The sequence below is a fragment of the Zingiber officinale genome, chromosome 1B (genome assembly GCF_018446385.1).
Source record: "Zingiber officinale cultivar Zhangliang chromosome 1B, Zo_v1.1, whole genome shotgun sequence".
NCBI classification, from domain to species: Eukaryota; Viridiplantae; Streptophyta; class Magnoliopsida; order Zingiberales; family Zingiberaceae; genus Zingiber; species Zingiber officinale.
Window position 1 is genome coordinate 152,829,435 of NC_055986.1, and position 18,143 is coordinate 152,847,577.

The window sequence follows — 18,143 nt, forward strand, 5'->3', positions numbered from 1 at the left end:
TGGATTGGTTTATTGATATTTGACATAACAATGAAAGTTACAAATGGAATAATAAGAATTTGGTTGCATGTAGTTTTCATGAGAGGATCTACAATTCAATATGGAAACGGCAGTTAAACCTCAAATCCCAGTGTTTTGGCCTTCGTTTGTAGCATTTCACTATTGAGAAATTTCTTGTACCAGTTAACAGACAGCTTTGCTGTTCTTCGTAGCATCTGGAAGTCGACATGATAGAGCCCGAATTTGACAGTATAACCATGTGCCCACTCAAAATTGTCGAGAAGAGACCAGCAAAAGTAGCCTCTCACATCAGCTCCCTTCCTGCACATTGTTAGCCAAGTTCATCTTCTTCTTCTCTTCAAGTACCATCACAACAACACATTGTATGTGTTAGGTTTATTTTGAGAATCATAGTACCCATGCATTGAAGACACCATAAATCTGAACATATTTTGTTTGTCTTAACAGTGTTTAGTATTTTCGCAGACACATGCGACCTTGCAAGTTAAACATTATAGTAGTTTCCTGGTTTCGATGAGTACCTCATGGCCGAGTGCAAAAACTTGAGGTAGGAGCTCATAAATTTGATCCTCTGTGTGTCATTGAGCAATTCCTCATATGTACCTTTGCTTTCTTGTGCATAGCCTTGCGAGAGTAAAACAAGCCTCAAATCAGTATCAATGGATGCATTCATTTTCCACTTCTAAATGCTGTATGTTGCGTACCATTTTCTGTGATGTACATAGGAATGTTTTTATATCTTTCCATGATATAGAGGACCAGATTTTCGATTCCACGGGGAACGACATAAAATGTCGGCATAGCAGTCTGCAAGGCAAAATGAGCTAAGTAAGATTATTGTGTATATGTATATGTATATAATTGGAAAAACTAAGCTCAGTTGTGGCACACATACAGGATCTCCTATCAGCATCCCATTTCTATATCCAGTTTTGAGTAATAATGCATCAAAGTCATAGCCATCCAAATCACACAAAGAGAACATGCAATCCTCGACATAATTGCTCGCGTAATGGTTGATTCCAATGAAATCCAATTTGCTCTGCAGTAGTTTCTTTTCTTCCAAGGTGAAGGAAGGCAATCTAGAACCAAGGATTTCAACCATTGGCTGGGGATAAGCACCGAGCAGTATGGGATCTAAAATCCTGCAAATACAGGATTAACTTTAAAGTAAACAAAATCACTGCTACACCAAAAATGTGATTTTTCAAAGATAAAAAGTACCATAGGAGTTCAAAAGATAAAGCTCGTTCAGTTGCTAAACAATCATCTGTTGAATTTGTCAATGGCTCGTACCATTTTGAGGTGACAACGATTCCAATGGAACCACCTTGTTTGACCTTCAAAAGGATTTGCAACAAGTTATTTGCTGTGGGTGTGAAAATGACACTCATTTGAGTGTGCATTTTACATGTAGATAAAGAAATTGTTCAGAAACATATTTGAGAGAAAAATGCCACCTGATATTTTTTCCTATAGATATCAACTGCAACTGCATGCGACAAAATCATATTATGGACGGCTCTATATGGTTCTGTTTTTGAATCTCCAGTATGGCAATTTCCATATGGTTCTGAACAACGCCCTGGTGGAAACGTTCCATCTCGATAAGCAAATCTCGCAAAAAGGTTTGGTTCATTGATTGTTGACCAAAGCTTCACTCTATCTCCGAATTCCCTAAAGCATACTTCTGCAAAGTAGCCGAAATCTTCTCTGCAAAGTTGAAGGATTACTCAGATTAAGTTTGCAGCATGCCGAGGTGTTATGTGTGAACTTACTGTATGTGTGTACTCAACCATGAACCATATCTATCTTCAAGTTCTTGAGGTATATCAAAATGGTTGATTGTCACAAATGGTTGAATTCCTGTTTAGCAAGTAATAGGTACAATCGGTGTTCATGCAAGGTGTAAATTATAAGCTAATTCAGTTTTAGTGCCAAAAGATATATTTGCCTTTGTGCAAAAGGGCGTCAATAAGCCCATTGTAGAATTGTATAGCCATTGTGTTTACATCGCCAAATTGACCTCCTATTAACAAGGAAAAGATTCCCAAGTAATATGTCAAATCTTTAAGAGACAGACCAATTGAACCACTAAACTCACTTGGAAGAACTCTTGACCATGAGATGGAAAATCTGTAGGAGTTAACCCCAAGTTCTTGCATTAAGTTAATATCTTCCTGTTGAACATTTTGAGGCAATGAAATGGTTGTCCTTAAAATGATCATATAAATAATGATATATGGTGCAATCATTTACCATGAACCGATGATAGTGGTCGTCAGCAATGTCACCATTTCCCCCATCCTCAATGTTTCCTGACAATGCAAAGGATTTTCATTAGAGGTTCGAGAGAACAATCATAAATGAACCAAATAAGGATTTGTATTTTCACCATAATAAATAGGGAGGACTTTGGAGTCGATCTTTCTAATAGCTTTGATTACCTGGTACATGTGTGAAGACATCCCAATTGCTCAAACTTTTGTTATCTTCAGAATATGCACCTTCAATCTAAAAGGGAACAATAGAAAAACCATTGGTGCAATTAGCACTGATAATCAAACTCAGGTTTTGATGTATACAAAAGGTTAAACTTAGATATTGTGTGTTCTGAGTTGTTTACTAAGTATGCATGACAAAAAGACTTGATAGGACATGACACTAGGCTGAAGTCCAATTAGGCCTGGAGAACCTGATAACTAGCAAAAAGCCCAGATAGGTTGATATCAGGCAAGAATTCCAGTTAGGTCTGCGGGACCTAACAAATAAGGCATCTGGTAGGAAGACCTGGTGGGTCAATGAGATCAAAGTTAAGTAAGTCTGCAAATGGTAAGTGAGATAAGCACTGGAAGAGAGACATTTAGTGAGGACGAGCCCCACTGGGATTGTACGTGTTGATCCAACTTAGATCTATTTTGGAAGTATAAATTGAGACCAAGACTATATCTTAGTCTTGGTAAGGCATGATCTCATTCATAAATCTTATTTTGTTATGTGCTAACTCTATTTTGCAGGTTATTTTTTTATTATTGGACTAATATATTTTTACGGGAGTTAAGTGCAAAAAATCACCCTCGGATGAACAGTGCTCAAGGCGGCTCAAGTGCTTGGAGGCACCTCAGCTGATGTGATGAAGGCTCCCTGGAGGGTGAAGGTACCCTCGTGAAAATAAGTTTCGCAGATAGAGTTTCGGCCAATGGAGGCGTCTCAGAGGTGATTGGAGGAGCCTCGGAGGTGATGGAGGCGCCTCAGAGTTGTTAGAGGCGCCTTCAAGCAGATAGAAGTTGAAGTTTACGAATCATATAAGCGCTATTGGAGGCGCCCTGAACTGTTGGAGGCGCCTCTAATGTTGTATAAAAGGAGGGTTCGACCAAGAGCAATGACACAACTTTTCTACCAGCTTCCATGATCATCCTTCTGTGCTATCTTCATGCTACTGCTGTGCTACGACGCTGCTACACCCGACTACTGCAGACGGACCAACATTGACATGAGCTTAATCATTTCTCCGTCTTTGTATTGGGTAACACTTTTAAGTTAATTTAATTATTGCATAAGGAAGTGTAGGCTTGTCACACTTCCTTTCTTTTTTGTTCTCAATTACTTTACCAGAAGTTTACCAGTAGAGAATTTTAGTGGATTATCCATCAGGAAAGGTTTAAAGGGCCTGAATCTTAGAATAGGAGTTGTCGAAGGCTCCAAACCAAGTAAATACTTGTGTATTTGTTTTTTTATCTTTTTGTACTTAGTTCTTATTCCGCTGTGCACTTATTTTTTTTAAAAAAAGAAAATTTTAAAATACACGTGATTCGTCTCCCCTCTCACGTGCATCAATCCAACAAGTGGTATCTGAGCAGGTTCGTTCTGAATTAGTGCAACTAACATTCGAGTAGGGTTTTCTTTTTCTTATTTCGTTTTTCGGTTTTTAACTTTTCAACTCAAGTCTGAATTGGTGCAATCACCTCTTTTGACAAAGTTTCCAATTTTATGTAATTGCTCAAAATTGGTGCAACACCACTCGAATCGCTTTTTCACATTTGTTATTCTTTCTCTCCGGTACTACTAATCCAAGTCTTGGGACTTTGTTTCTTTATTCATTCTTTTTGCAAGATCTAAATGGCATAAAGCAAAGGGTATAGCACTGCTCACTCTACACTCTTCAGTGGGGATGACTTCCCATATTGAAAGAGGATGATGGAGGTCTACCTGAAGACCGACATCGATCAATGGTTCAACATACAATGAGGGTACAAGGCTCCAAAAGACGATGCAACCGATGTGCCACTTAACCCAGAAAATTGAAATCCGGAAATGAAGAAGAAGACCCAAATTGACTCAAAGACACTGAACACCCTCCCGTGTGAGCTAACAAAGGAAGAACTCAACTGTGTAGGACCGTTCGAAAACTCGAAGGAGCTCTGGGAAAAGCTGGTTGAGTTACACGAAGGCATAAGCGATGCTAAGGTAACGAAGCATGATTTATTATTAAACAATTTACTTAACATAAAAAATGCAGGAAGGAGAAATGATAACCCAACTACACGCAAGAATCAAGGACAACCTCAACGAACTTCATTTGATCGCCCACCAGCTGGAAAACAGGGACGTTATAAAGTATGGTCTAAATTCATTTCCTCGAAATGCATTGTAGGCATCTATAATATAATAGATGCCTATAAAGTTTTGAGAAACTTGTCAAAGTTAAAATTAGACAAGTTATTTTGTGAATTAGAGCTAAATGAACAAACTAACTCAAAAGCTAATTCACAAAATAACTCAAAACAGATCGAGAAAGGTATAGCTTTCCTTGCAGGTTCTTCCAAGGTGGTGAAGACGAAAGCCCAAACCAAACCTGAGCCAAACACTGAGTCCGATTCAGAATCAGATGAAGAACAACTAGTGAACATTGTAAGAAAAATATTCAATGGAAGAAAGAACTTCACCAAGTAGGACCTGCAGAAGATGATCAACTTCCAACAATCCAAAGGCAAGCATCACTTATTTCGGATGCAATAAGAAGGGTCACTTCATGCACAAATGCCCCAATCTAAAAGAAGACAAGTCCAGGAAGGCAAGAAGGAAGAAGGCACTTAAAGTCACCTACGATGAATCTGTAGGATCGAAAAGAATTTAGATATCTTCACAATGACATGATATTATCCACTTTGGACCTAAGCACTCATGGTTTTGCTCTTGGGTTCTACCCAAAAGGCCTCATACCAATGGAGATATATTTTCCTCTTATAAACCCATGATCTTTCCCATGTGTTTTCAATGTAGGACTATGTTTGCAACCTTGCAACCCCAACAATCCCCTCCCTCAAACAAAGGACCACAGACTTCCCACGTCCGATCCTCGACCCACCAGGTCTTCCTGCCCCTCGGTCCACCCGACCTACTAGGACTTCCTTTCCTAGCCGCAACTAGGACTTCCTACCTGGTGTCTGGTCCTCTTGATCTGAACATAGGAGCCTATACTTTCTTTGTTCGAGGTCAATATTGTACCCACATGGTTCAATCAGACTATAGCTCTTGTGCACAGTCGGCAGTTAAACCTTCTGCCAGTCCGGGCTCTGATACCAATTGTAGGTTCGAAAAGAATTTAAATATCTCCACAATGACATGATATTATCCACTTTGGACCTAAGCCCTCATGGTTTTGCTCTTGGGTTCTACCCAAAAGGCCTCATACCAATAGAGATATCTTTTTCTCTTATAAACCCATGATCTTTCCCATGTGTTTTCAATGTGGGACTATGTTTGCAACCTTGCAACCCCAACAGAATCTTCCTTAGAAGAATCAGATGCGGAAGTACCAAAGCAAGTATGTTACCGGACCTGAGTCATAAAGCAATTTAAATCGAGAAGATGATTCCTAGTACGAATCAAGCCATGGATCCATATCTATTTTTGAAGGTTCCAACAAGGTAAAATCTATTTTAAATACAATTTTTTTTAAAGTATTGCATGCTTAAATAGAAGATTAACTAAAGCTAAAGAACAAGTTAAATTGCTCATTAAGGAAAATCAATACCTTAAGGAATAACTTAACTTAAACTCCTCAACTATACAAATTTAAAATGGAAACTCAACTCAAGTTGCAAAACTTGAGCAAGAAAATTTCATCTTGAAATGTGAAGTTGAGAAGTTTAGAGAACTTCTAGAACAATTCACTACAAAATCCAAATATCTAGATATGATACTTGAATCCCAAAGAACTGTATACAACAAATCCGGATTCAGATACAAATCCAGCTCAACTAATAAAATATTTATTTCACTTGTTAGTCAAAATAAAAAACAAACCAAAGTATGAGTTCTGAAAGCTTACCTAACTAAGCAAGTAGGACAAAACCAATACTACGTATCTAAAAATGAAATTCATTATATAAATATAATGAAAAGGTTTTATGATTAAGGGGGAGACACCAAATTAGTTGAAACCAAAAGAACATAACCTACCCACTTGGGCAATTAGGGCTAGATAGGAAAAAGATATTTTGATTCTTGTCCAACATAGTACCAGGGGTGGGGCGAGATGATAGTCCGTTAGGGAAGCTTGGTCTAGGAGGTCAAGTAAGGTAAGACGTACCCTACTTGGTCTACTTAGCAAAGTGGAACTAACCAAAACTATCTTGCCACATCCTAGACTGATTAGACCAAGATTTTTCAACAATAAGAAGGTTAAATGTTTAATTGCACTGATACCTAAGAAGGCCCTATACCTCATCACAGTCAGAAAATCAATTTTTAAAGTGTGAATTTAACTAACTAACGGTTAAATCTAAATTTAATACAAGGTTAAACAATATGCAAAATAAAGAAAAATTAACTAAATATCTCACAAGACTATAAGATTACCTTGGTTAAAAACTTAGATCGAGTGAGATGAATAAAAGATTAAAACTTTTAATGAAACTTAATTAAACTTTAATTTCATACTTAAATTAAAACTTAAATTAATATTTAATTAAACGTTAACGTTAATTAAACTTAAATTAAAAATTAAATTAAAACTTAACAAAACCAAACTTTAAATTAACTTTAATTAAACTTAAATTAAAAATTAAATTAAAACCAAATGAAATTAAACTCAATTAAAATTTTAATTAAAACTTAAAACTTTAATTAAATTTAAATTAACTTAATTAAAACTTTAATTAAACTTAAATTGAACTTAACTTAATTTAATTAACTTAATTAAAATTAAAATTAAAATTTAATTAACATTTAATGTTTCAAACCTAGCTAATACTTAATTCCTACTTTTTTTGGAAATTTAAGTAGATATTGGATGGTGGTTACTCTAGACACATGACTGGGGATCACACCAAATTCACTAAACTAACACTCAAAAGCTTAAGAATGGTTGCCTTTAGAAATAATGACAAACTTAAGATAATTGGAATAGGTAATATTGAACTTGAATATATTTCATTATTAAAAAATTATTGCTTGTCGAAAACTTTAAGTTGAATTTACTTAAAATTAGTCAATTGTGAAATTATGGTTATAAGGTTAAGTTTCTATCATGTAAATGTTTGATTAAGCACATAGAAAACCTTAAAATAAAACTTAAGGGATTTAGGCAAAATAATATCTATGCACTTAATCTAGCTAGCTCCTCAGTTAAGTATCACTTGACACAAAAAGAGGAACTTGGCCCGCACTCACTTTAAAAATATCACTAAATTAAATGACTTAGTTAGAGGATTACCAAAATTACCTAACTTAGAATTAACAATCTGTAATGCTTGCCAACAAGGAAAACAGACTAAATCAACTCACAAGTCAACTAATCAACCTCAAACTAACTCAATACTTGAACTATTGCACTTAAACTTATTTGACTCATATGGAATAAAATCAATTAATGAAAGTCTATATTGCTTAGTAATAATTAATGATTATTCAAGATTCACTTGGGTAAAATTCTTAAGAAATAAAAATAAAATATTTGAAATCTTTGGTAATTTTTGTAAACAAACAGAAAATGAAAAAGATTTAAAAATCAAAAGAATTAGTAGTAATAATGGTGAAGAATTTAAAAACCATAGGTTTGATAAATTTTTCCTTAGAAAATGGGTACCATCATGAATTCTCATGTCATCAAACACCTCAACAAAATGGAATAGTGAAAAGAAAAAATAGAACCTTTCAAGAAGCCACTGGGACAATGCTTAATGAATATCAACTACCCAAGTACTTTTGGGATGAAGCTGTTAATACAGCTTGTTACATCCAAAACAGAACAACGATAAATAAAAAATATAATAAAACCTCATATGAAATTTATTATAAAAAAATACTTAACATTAAATATTTTAAAGTATTTGGATGTTCAATATATATATATATAAATACAAGAGAACACTTAGGAAAATTTACTTCAAAAATTGAAAATGAAATTTTTATAAGGTATTCATTTAACAGTAGAGCTTATAGAGTTTATAATAAAAGTACTTGAAGAAATAACAAATCTAAAATTTGATGAAAACACTAACTCTAAAGAACCTAATATAAATCAGACTCAATATCACTTTGTTAGGTCTAGCACTGATAAGGGGGAGCTAGTGAAAACCTTAACCAAATAGAAGATCAAGAAGATGAACAAAATCAACCACAAAAGAATCAACCAAAACAAATTGATTCAAGAACAATAAGAGTTAGTTTTGGCCATCCAATTGAACAAATATTAGGTGACCCAGACTTACAGGTTCAAACTAGATCAATATTTAGAAACCTAAGTCAAATTACATTAATATCTAAAATTGAACCCAAAATAGTAGAAGAGTAACTACTCGACCCAGATTAGTCATGCAAGAAGAATTGACTCAATTTAAACGAAATGAAGTCTGAGACTTAGTACCTTTGCCCGAAAACAAAAAATTCATAGAAACAACATGATTATTTAGAAACAAAGTAAACGAAAAAGGTGAAACTGTAAGAAATAAAGGAAGATTAGTAGCTAAAGGGTTTAGTCAAGTAGAGAGACTTGACTACGATGAAACCTATGCCCCAATAGCTAGGTTTGAATCCATTAGAATGTTATTGAGTTATGTAGCTCATAATGATTAAAACTCTACCAAATGAATGTTAAATCCGCTTTCTTAAACAAACTAATCAAGGAAGGAATCTATATAGGTCAACTACCTGGGTTTGAAAGTATAGATTATCCTGACCATGTATTCAAATTAAAGAAAGCTTTATACGATCTAAAACAATAACCTAGGACATGGTACGAAAGATTTTCTACATATCTGATATCCAAAGGATTCAATCAAGGATGGCTGGACTAAACTCTTTTAGTAAAAACCCTTGAGTCAGATATTTTCATAGCCCAAGTATATGTAAATGACATAGTTTTTGGATCAACCAACTCAATATTTTTACAAGAATTCAAAATGAGTCTAGTAGGTGAACTAACATTTTTCTTAAGTTTACAAATCAAACAAACTAAAGAAGGTAATTATTGGAACTCCAAGGTTGTTTTTGATGTGATCAACCAAGTTAGGTTACGTCCTGTTATGTTCTGATCCCTGTGTTTAAGTGTGCAGGAGCTTAGGAGCACAGGAAGTTGAGCGAAAGACGTGGCTAGCGAGAAGGACGGCACGAGAGAGAGTCGACGGGTTCGGTGCGTCCGAGAGACGAGACGCTGCGAAATAGTACGCCGATGGACGAGAAGGATATGCGCGACGTTCAAATGATGAGAAGCCGGAGCGGAAGCCTGCTCGAGGAGAAGGCCGAAATTGGTCCCGGGTGAGCCCTATTTCGGTTGGCCGAAATCACCCAGACGACCGGAGCAGCGGAAGAGCTAGAATGGAGCTGCTAGAGGCGCCTTCAACTCCTGTTGAAGGCGCCTCCGTGACCTTCAGGCATAAGGCGCCTTTAATGGCTGAAGGCGCCTTCAATCAGCCATGGAAGGCGCCTTCCATCGCCATGGAAGGTGCCTTCGACCAGGCAATCTGGCCGTTGGCAGAAAGGACAAAGTTTTGTCTTTTGCCACGCGAGAGGCACCTTCTAGCCCTATGGAAGGCGCCTTCAGCCAAAGGATAAGTTTTTCCAGGGGCTATAAAAGGACCCCTGGACCTAGGAAAGGAATAACAACTTCTGTATTGATTTCCTAGCAATAGTCTGAGCTATTAACGAATGTAAAAGGTTTCTCCGCCTTCAATGAAGGAGATTCTTAAGAGCTGTCATTTGTCTTGGATTAACAACCAGTTAGGTTGTAACCAAGTCAATTCTGGTGTCTTTTACTGTTTTATTTAAGTTGTTATTTCTGTTTAATTTTATTTGCTATTACTGCTAACTTAAGTTGAAAGAACGAGAAGGTATTGCTTTAAGTGTTTCAGGCAACTCAATCCTCTCCAGTCGGCCGACCCGGACCAACAGTAATTATGTATATCAACAAAAATGCACAAAAGAATTACTTAAAAGGTTTGGAATGAAAAATACTAAGAAAATAAAAACACCAATGACAACTAATATAACTTTAGATAATGATCCAAATGAAAACCAGTTGACCTTAAATATTATAGAAGTGATAGTTTTTTATATCTAACTGCAAGTCGGCCTTACAATCTATTTGCGATTAGTATGTGTGAACGTATGCTAAGGAATCCCACTTAACTAATGTTAAAGAATATTTAGATATCTAAAAGGCACAATTAATGTAGGAATGTGGTATCCTAGGACAATAAACTTTGAACTTATAGGATTTTCTGACTCAGATTATGATGGCTGTAAATTAGATAGAAAAAGTACAAGTGGTAGATGTCAACCCCTTGGACCATCATTTGTCATCTAGATTAGTAGAAAATAGCAATGTGTTGCTTTGTTTACTACTGAAGCAAAATATATAGTAATAAGTGAATGCGTAGCACAATTATTATGGATGATGCACACATTAAAAGACTTCAACTTGAAATATAAAAATGTAAAAATATTTATTGATAACATAAGCTCAATTAACTTAACTGAAAATTTAGTGCATCATTCAAGAACTAAATATATTGAAATTAAACATCACTTTGTTAGGGACCACATTGTGAAAGGAGATATTGAACTTAACTATATTGAGTCCAAATCTAATTTGGCTGATATTTTCACTAAACCACTATCGGAATCCGAGTTTAGTAATTTACGATGACAATTGGGTATGTGCTTTATAGAGTAGTCCTTGTTACTATTTTTCAAACATTTTTTGTATCTATATTTTTTCAAAAAGTATTATATTTTTTAAAAAACAAAACTCCAACAAATTGAATGGACTTAGCCTAAGTTTCCCCTAGAAAGCATGAACCTATAGTTCTAGGCAACCAACATCTCACAAGCATATTTGGATTACCTTGCTTGTGTATTGATAATACTTAGAATTGTATGAGATGCTTAGGGTTTAGTTTGGACTTCATATGCTTATATTAGTGTATCACTATAAGTCTGGATGAAAAATACCACCTCAAATTGATCAAGTTAAGTAATCCTTCATAGTAAACAACTAGTTGGATAATTTTACTTAACTTAACTAACCAAGTGAATACCACTATCTTTTGATAGCTAGCTAATAACTAGAGGTTAGACATTTAACTAAGGGCAAATTCTTTAGATGATTATTTTTAAACTAAGTAGTTTTTTTAATTAAAAATTTAACTTCAGACTTACCTTAAAACTAAACTTAAATCAGCTTGATTAAATCTATAAAACTCAAATTGAACTTAACTTATAGTTTAACTAGACTTAATTAAATCTAAATAAAATTTTAACTAGACTAAAATTAATCAAACCTTAATTAATTTAAACATAAAACTTTTAAAAAAATTAAAACTTAATTAATCTAAACTTAAAACTCAATTAATATTTTAAACTTAAAACTCAATTAACAATTAAAACTTAATTAACATAAGTACTGTTAAACTTAAATTAAACTTTAAAAAAATTGTGGAGGTGCCTCGAAACATCTAAGGTGCCTCCCTAACAAATGATGAAATCTAGCGCCTATGTATTCGAGGCGCCTCGAAGCAACCAAGGTGCCTCCCATAACGATGGCAAAATTCCGCCGAAACACATCGGAGGCACCCTGATTGAAGGGGCCTTCCATCACAACTAAGGCGCCTTCAATCGGAATAACACTGAAAACATAATCGAATCTTCGCATGTTCTGTTCTTTACCAAAATCCATCTGCAGGCACCTTCTTTTACCCATTTCACATGTCAAACTAGCAATATACCTCCTCGGTAATCTCTAAATCGAATCATTCCATAGATTTTTTCCATATTTACAATGTTTCTTAAATTAATTGTACAATATCTATTTGTTTAAGGAAAAGTGGATTCTTAATCCGCCTATTGCTAGTACTAGTAATACCTCTTCTACAGATGATAGATTTCCCACTGAGCAGCGTTGGCAAAGATTTTTAGATCATACCCATGTTCTCCTTAAAACTAGGTATCTGAATAGGGCTTATTTCACTACTCATTGCCCGAGTATTATTGAGGTTATTGCATACTATCACTTAGATCGATTGGTTTACTATAACCAGTTGGTCAATGTAGCCCTATGTGTCCAGTTTTATAATAATCTAGTTAGGGTAGATCACTTGACATTCTCTACCAGAGTAGGTGGTAAAGATTTTAGCTTTTCCCCTACTCTCCTAGTTGACCACTTAGGACTGAGGCAGTTTATATGTCCATTTTTGTGTTACCTTAGTAGAGAGCTGCCATTTTTGTGTTATATGTCCATTTTTGTGTCCCTACTCTCCTAGTTATAGTTTGGACACAGTTATGGTTTGGGCAGTTGACTAATGCTAATATTAGTTGATTGATAGTTGAGTTGATTGGGTAATCGACTTAGGCTTTAATGAGAACAAACATAATATTTTGCATGTGTCATCAATCAATTGAAAAGATCAATCGACTAATACCAAAATAAAAATCTGTTAATGACCTAGAGAACAGATAAAGTATGACAAAGATCAAGTTATGTATAATGAGAGCAATCAACTAGAAAGAAGAAAGCAGTCAATTGATCAATAAGTGGTAGAGTAGAGGACAACAAACAACCAACGACATATTGGCATACTCAAGTCATGATTAGAATAACTATAATGGAGGAAGGAGGGTTTTGTAGAGAATTTGATAGATATATTCATGGAAATTCTTAGCCAAGTGTTGTTGCATTCTAGAGCCTTCAGAGAGAAAACCATAGCAACCAAAGCAAGCAAACAAAGTGATCATCTAGATTGTAATTTTATTTACTATACTAATTTGTATTTGCTTGTATTTCTTGATATTTATTGCTTCTGTTGCTATAAAGAAGTTAATATAAGAGGTTTCTTCACCTTCGTAAGGTATTTGAAGAGGAGAAGAGATACCAATTATTTTGAGAGTGATCTACCAACAAATCATAGGTCATGGAGTAGGCATCGGGGTTCCAAACCACGTAAAGACTAGTTTGAGTGCTTGTATTTTTGTGTGTTTTTTTTCCTATTTGCATTTCTACTACACACTAGCATCTTGAAAACAAGCACGATCAAATGAAACAACGAAAATCAACAAGCATCCATTCACCACCCCTAGCTGCACCATCTGATCTAACTAGTGGTATTAGAACCTCATTATCATACTAAACACTTAAAAAGCAAGTGGAAGAGGAAGGAGGATTCATCGGAATCAAATGGACTTACGAGACGATTTTGACTTCAAAATTCGAGTAACTCCACCATTCAAGATAGGCAGATTTGATTAATGAAAATAGGTCAATCATTAGGAGTAGTTTGCCCTAAGGAAGAGTTTCGAAGGATAAGAAGGGAAAAGTCGTCAAGAAAGAAAAATTGACTAAAGAACAAATTCAGTTATCAAATAAATATAAATAAGTAATTCACACCTAAATGTTTATAGCAAACTTAGAATGGGCATATAACTATTAAACTTTTAATCCACTATTAACTTTATGCCAATAATCAATATTATGATGATTTTACATGGAAAAGAATTTGTTTCAAAATAAAGGACAGTTATGTATGCATGCAAATTTTCCCACTTTTTTTTTTTAATTTTAATTTATTTTCAAATTTAGATTATTAAACCTTTCAACATTCAGTCGATGGAAGTAGCAATACAATTGACTAGTTGGGCAATTAAGTTACCAAAAATGACAAATTATAGAATAATTAGTCTAGTTTATTAAATGCTATTTTGACATTTTTGATGACCATTTTGGCGGCAATTTACCAAAGGGCGTTGCTTGGATATTGTATTTACCAAAAGGCGCATCGTAGGTTGGTATTTACCAAAGGGCACAGTTTAACAAATTCAATTACCAGATTACCCCTGTGGCTACCTGGCAACCACGTTTTTCAATCACCATTTTCCAAGCATCCAAGGCACAAATCGAATTGAAAAATAATTTGTGGTTCGGATGCACGTCATCTCACCATCTCTCTCCCTCCATCCCTCTGCGTGGTGTTATAAACAAAAAAGAAATATAAACCCTGCGCTTGTCATTACTGCTCGTGCTGGTTGGCGGGATTGCAATAGACCAGTTAGGTTTTCGGGATATTGGCGTAAGAGTTTCAAGAGGAGACCAAAGGACAACTGCAGTTAAGAACGTCAGCCGAGAAGGACAAACTTCTTGCAAGAGGGAAATTAGTAGAAAAATACATTTAAAGATTTAGACATGTATGTATAGATTTATTACTGTAAATTAGGGTAGTGATGGTAAATAGAAATTACAGTATTGTAGCAAAGGGTGGTGGAAAAAATGGTTGTTATGGTTTATTTTGGTTGTGTGGGGAATAAATACTCAACAACACCTGTAATATGATGTAATAGAATACTTAATCGATTTAAGTCTTGTTAGTTTCTGCGGTTGATAGTTAAGTTTGGCTAACCATTTTTGATTTAGGGTTTAGGGTTTAGTCAGTGGTGGTCCTAGTTTATAAGAAGTGTCTACTTCAGTAGGGGCTGATATCGATGATATCAGAACCACATTGGGATTCTGGAATTACAAGGACTCCAACGGTGCTAGCAAATCATGGTTTAAAACTATATATGTGTGGTAGCAAGTGTTGAAAAAAAAATTTTCAGCCACCGTTGGGTCTAATATGAGAGCATATCAGGCCCAATGTGGGCCTGATATGAGAGCATCTTAAAACTTGATTCTATCTCCCCCTTCTATAAACTCAACACGTGCTACCATGCTCCTTATAAAAAAAATAAAATAAAATAAAATTAGAAGGTGCTACCATAGGGTTTAAGGCTACAACATGGCCATCAGTGGGTTCTGTGCCAACTAGCACGAAGCCATAACTTAGTTTCCAGGGTGTATAAATTCGTTTTGACACCATATATACCATCACCCCACCCAGACCTTCACAGGGAACTTTATTTCAGGTAAATCCAAGTAGGGGAGGGCCATCAGTGGGTTTTGGTCAAAACCCACTGATGGACCTAGATACCTCTGATTTGACTCATTTCAGTTCGAGTGGGATTATGGAATTGCAAGGACTCCAACGGTGACATCAAATCATTGTTTAAAGCTATATATGTGTGGTAGCAAGTGTTGAAAAAAAAAATTCAGCCACCGTTGGGCTAATATAAGAGCATATCAGGCCCAACGTGGGCCTGGTATGGTATCATTTCTTAAAACTTGATTCTATCTCCCCCTTCTATAAACTCAACACGTGCTACCATGCCCCGTATAAAAAAAAATAAAATAAAATAAAATTAGAAGGTGCTACCATAGGGTTTAAGGCTACAACATGGCCATCAGTGGGTTTTGTGCCAATTGGCACGGAGCTATAACTTAGTTTCCAGGGTGTATAAATTTGTTTTGGCACCATATATACCATCACCCCACCTAGACCTTCACAGGGAACTTTATTTCAGGTAAATCCAAGTAGGGGAGGGTCATCAGTGGATTTTGGTCAAAACCCACTAATGGACCTAGACACCTCTGATTTGACCCATTTCATTTCGAGTGGGATTCTGGAATTGCAAGGACTCCAACGGTGCTAGCAAATCATGGTTTAAAGCTCCATATGTGTGGTAGAAAGTGTTGAAAAAAAAAATTAAATCAGCCACAATTAGTAAAATAAAATATGTGAGAGCATATCAGGGAGCTTGGCGCATTCAATTGATCGAAGGTTTGACACAAGGTGAACTCAAGGGCAAAGAGCATCATGAAAGTTGTGAGAGATTAAAAGAGTGATTTGTAATCTTCGGTTTTTATCTTTTGGCAACATCTTAAGGATGATAGGATGATGTATTTAACTAGAGAGCGATTGACCACCTAATGGCTTAGTTTGAAGCCCTTCAGCCCTGTTATTATTGGCATCATGCTCACACTAGTGCCTAGATTCTCACACCGGCCGGCGATTGCGGAAACCCAGAGAGTACGAGAAGTGAAATTTTCCCGTGGGTGTTTTTTTTTTTGTAATTCAAATTACTTTGCATACTTCTTTCAGCTGAAAAGGAAGGACATGTTGCCTCGGCGGAAATCTAGCTAGCATGCTCTGTACATCATCAAAACGTCGCCTTTTTCAAAGATCCTTAACACAAAATCGCGTATGACATATTTCTTTTCTAAAAATCAATAGATTACCTGGTAAGAAGAAGTTGCTGTCCCAAAGAGGAAGGACGGCGGAAAATCACCGCGCCTAATGCCTGCCGCCGAGGAAAGGAGTCGAAGGAAGATAATGATTGCCGTAACATTCTTCGTTCTCTCCATCCGCCGCCTCCACCACCAGCGGAACAGCGTTCGCTGGCAACTTTATTCTAGATCCACTACATGTGAAGGAATTATTCAGCCACGCAAATGGCTTGACTTTTTTTTTTATTTTGTTTTTATTCGCCCTTTTGGATTGCATCCTGAGATTCTTGTCGGGTAGGGGATAATAGAAAAGGTCACGTGACTAAGAGAGAATCAATATTATTATCGAGGTGGAGATCGAAGAAGTCAAAATAGATGATGGTCAAAGTTAATAGAAAGCTGCTCCCTTGACTCTGGACAGTCCGCAATTTCATATTTTCATATAGTTCGTGATAATTCTTGATTTCATGTTGTACTCAGACTCCGTCAGGTCACTGACTCCGGACTTTCTATGACTCTATGCGGTTATTGACTCCGGCTCGTCTTCGACTCTATACGATCGGCGACTCTGGGTTTTGTAGATTCAAATCAGCGTACCTGACCTTGACCTAGTAGAATATTAGCATGTTGCTCACGAAAGACAAGGATAAAGTAACCGTTTTCTCCTAAAGAAGAAATGGACAATGTAATCATTTATTGTAGGAAACGTGAGTAACGTAAGAGTATATCTCAAAATATGTGAAGCACGTGAGAGCGCAATCGTAATTCTATAAAAGGTTATTGGTTCCCACATGTGTAGATACGCTCACACACAGTTAGACTTTGAACAACTTCTATTCTTCTTCTTCCCCATTTCCCTGTCGGAGACTTAAGTGTCGAAATGACTGAGTCAAAAACCCTTGGCTGTTATTCTAATCCTCTCCTTACTTTCTTCCGTTTAGGCTCCGGCTAATCTCTCCACCCAGCCTTGCTATGTCCGAGTGATCGACGACTTAGTCAACCTCAATGCCAACTCACCGATAGTTTGTTCGTCAACGATCTCTAACAGGATCAACCACAATACCAATCTTGTGGTTTTCACCGTCCCGATAAGATCATCTAACGCTAAATCAGTACTCTTACTCATGAAAGTAAACTCGTGAACTTTTTTTTGCCCATGTATACTTCAGCCCACGACCGCTCAATCCAAATTCTTCATTAAATTCAACGGCAGCATATCTAACTAGACACTTTGAAAATCTCCATTACACATCTTAACAGCTGCGCCATTCTTGTGAAGGCCACAATCAATTTTTTTTTCTCCCACCAAAATAAAGGTTTCATGTCTATGTTTTTTTTTTCCTTTTCTTTTCTGCTACAAAATGATCGTCTAATCAGCATGTTCTGATGTGATTGAAACAGATTTAAAATACAATCATCTTGTTAAGTTGGTGTACTTATCAAAGTGTGCAAGTGAAGAACCTTGGCAGGTAGCTGCAGTTGAAATGATGAGTCCACTAGTATTTGTACAATTAAATAGACAATTAAAAAT

At 35.9% G+C, this 18,143-nt stretch overlaps 1 protein-coding gene across 6 annotated transcripts; it reads right to left on the reverse strand.

Annotated features, from left to right (window-relative positions):
- LOC121985314 (beta-glucosidase 16-like) lies at positions 1–16,847 on the reverse strand. 6 transcript variants are annotated; one of them, XM_042538699.1, is made up of 13 exons: positions 16,625–16,846; positions 16,479–16,535; positions 2,469–2,535; positions 2,281–2,339; positions 2,126–2,201; positions 1,976–2,050; positions 1,800–1,887; positions 1,482–1,734; positions 1,246–1,361; positions 917–1,166; positions 726–828; positions 543–645; positions 1–321 (listed from the first exon to the last, which is right to left on the reverse strand). In XM_042538699.1, exons 1-13 carry the CDS (start codon positions 16,748–16,750, stop codon positions 114–116), a joined length of 1,581 nt encoding a protein of 526 aa, XP_042394633.1. In that variant the 5' UTR covers positions 16,751–16,846; the 3' UTR covers positions 1–113. The 6 variants fall into 6 exon arrangements, with proteins under 6 accessions (XP_042394633.1, XP_042394616.1, XP_042394641.1 ...); XM_042538682.1 differs by having other exon boundaries at positions 1,976–2,201; positions 16,625–16,847; XM_042538707.1 differs by lacking the exon at positions 16,479–16,535 and having other exon boundaries at positions 16,625–16,845.
- Between the last annotated feature and the right edge of the window lie 1,296 nt (positions 16,848–18,143).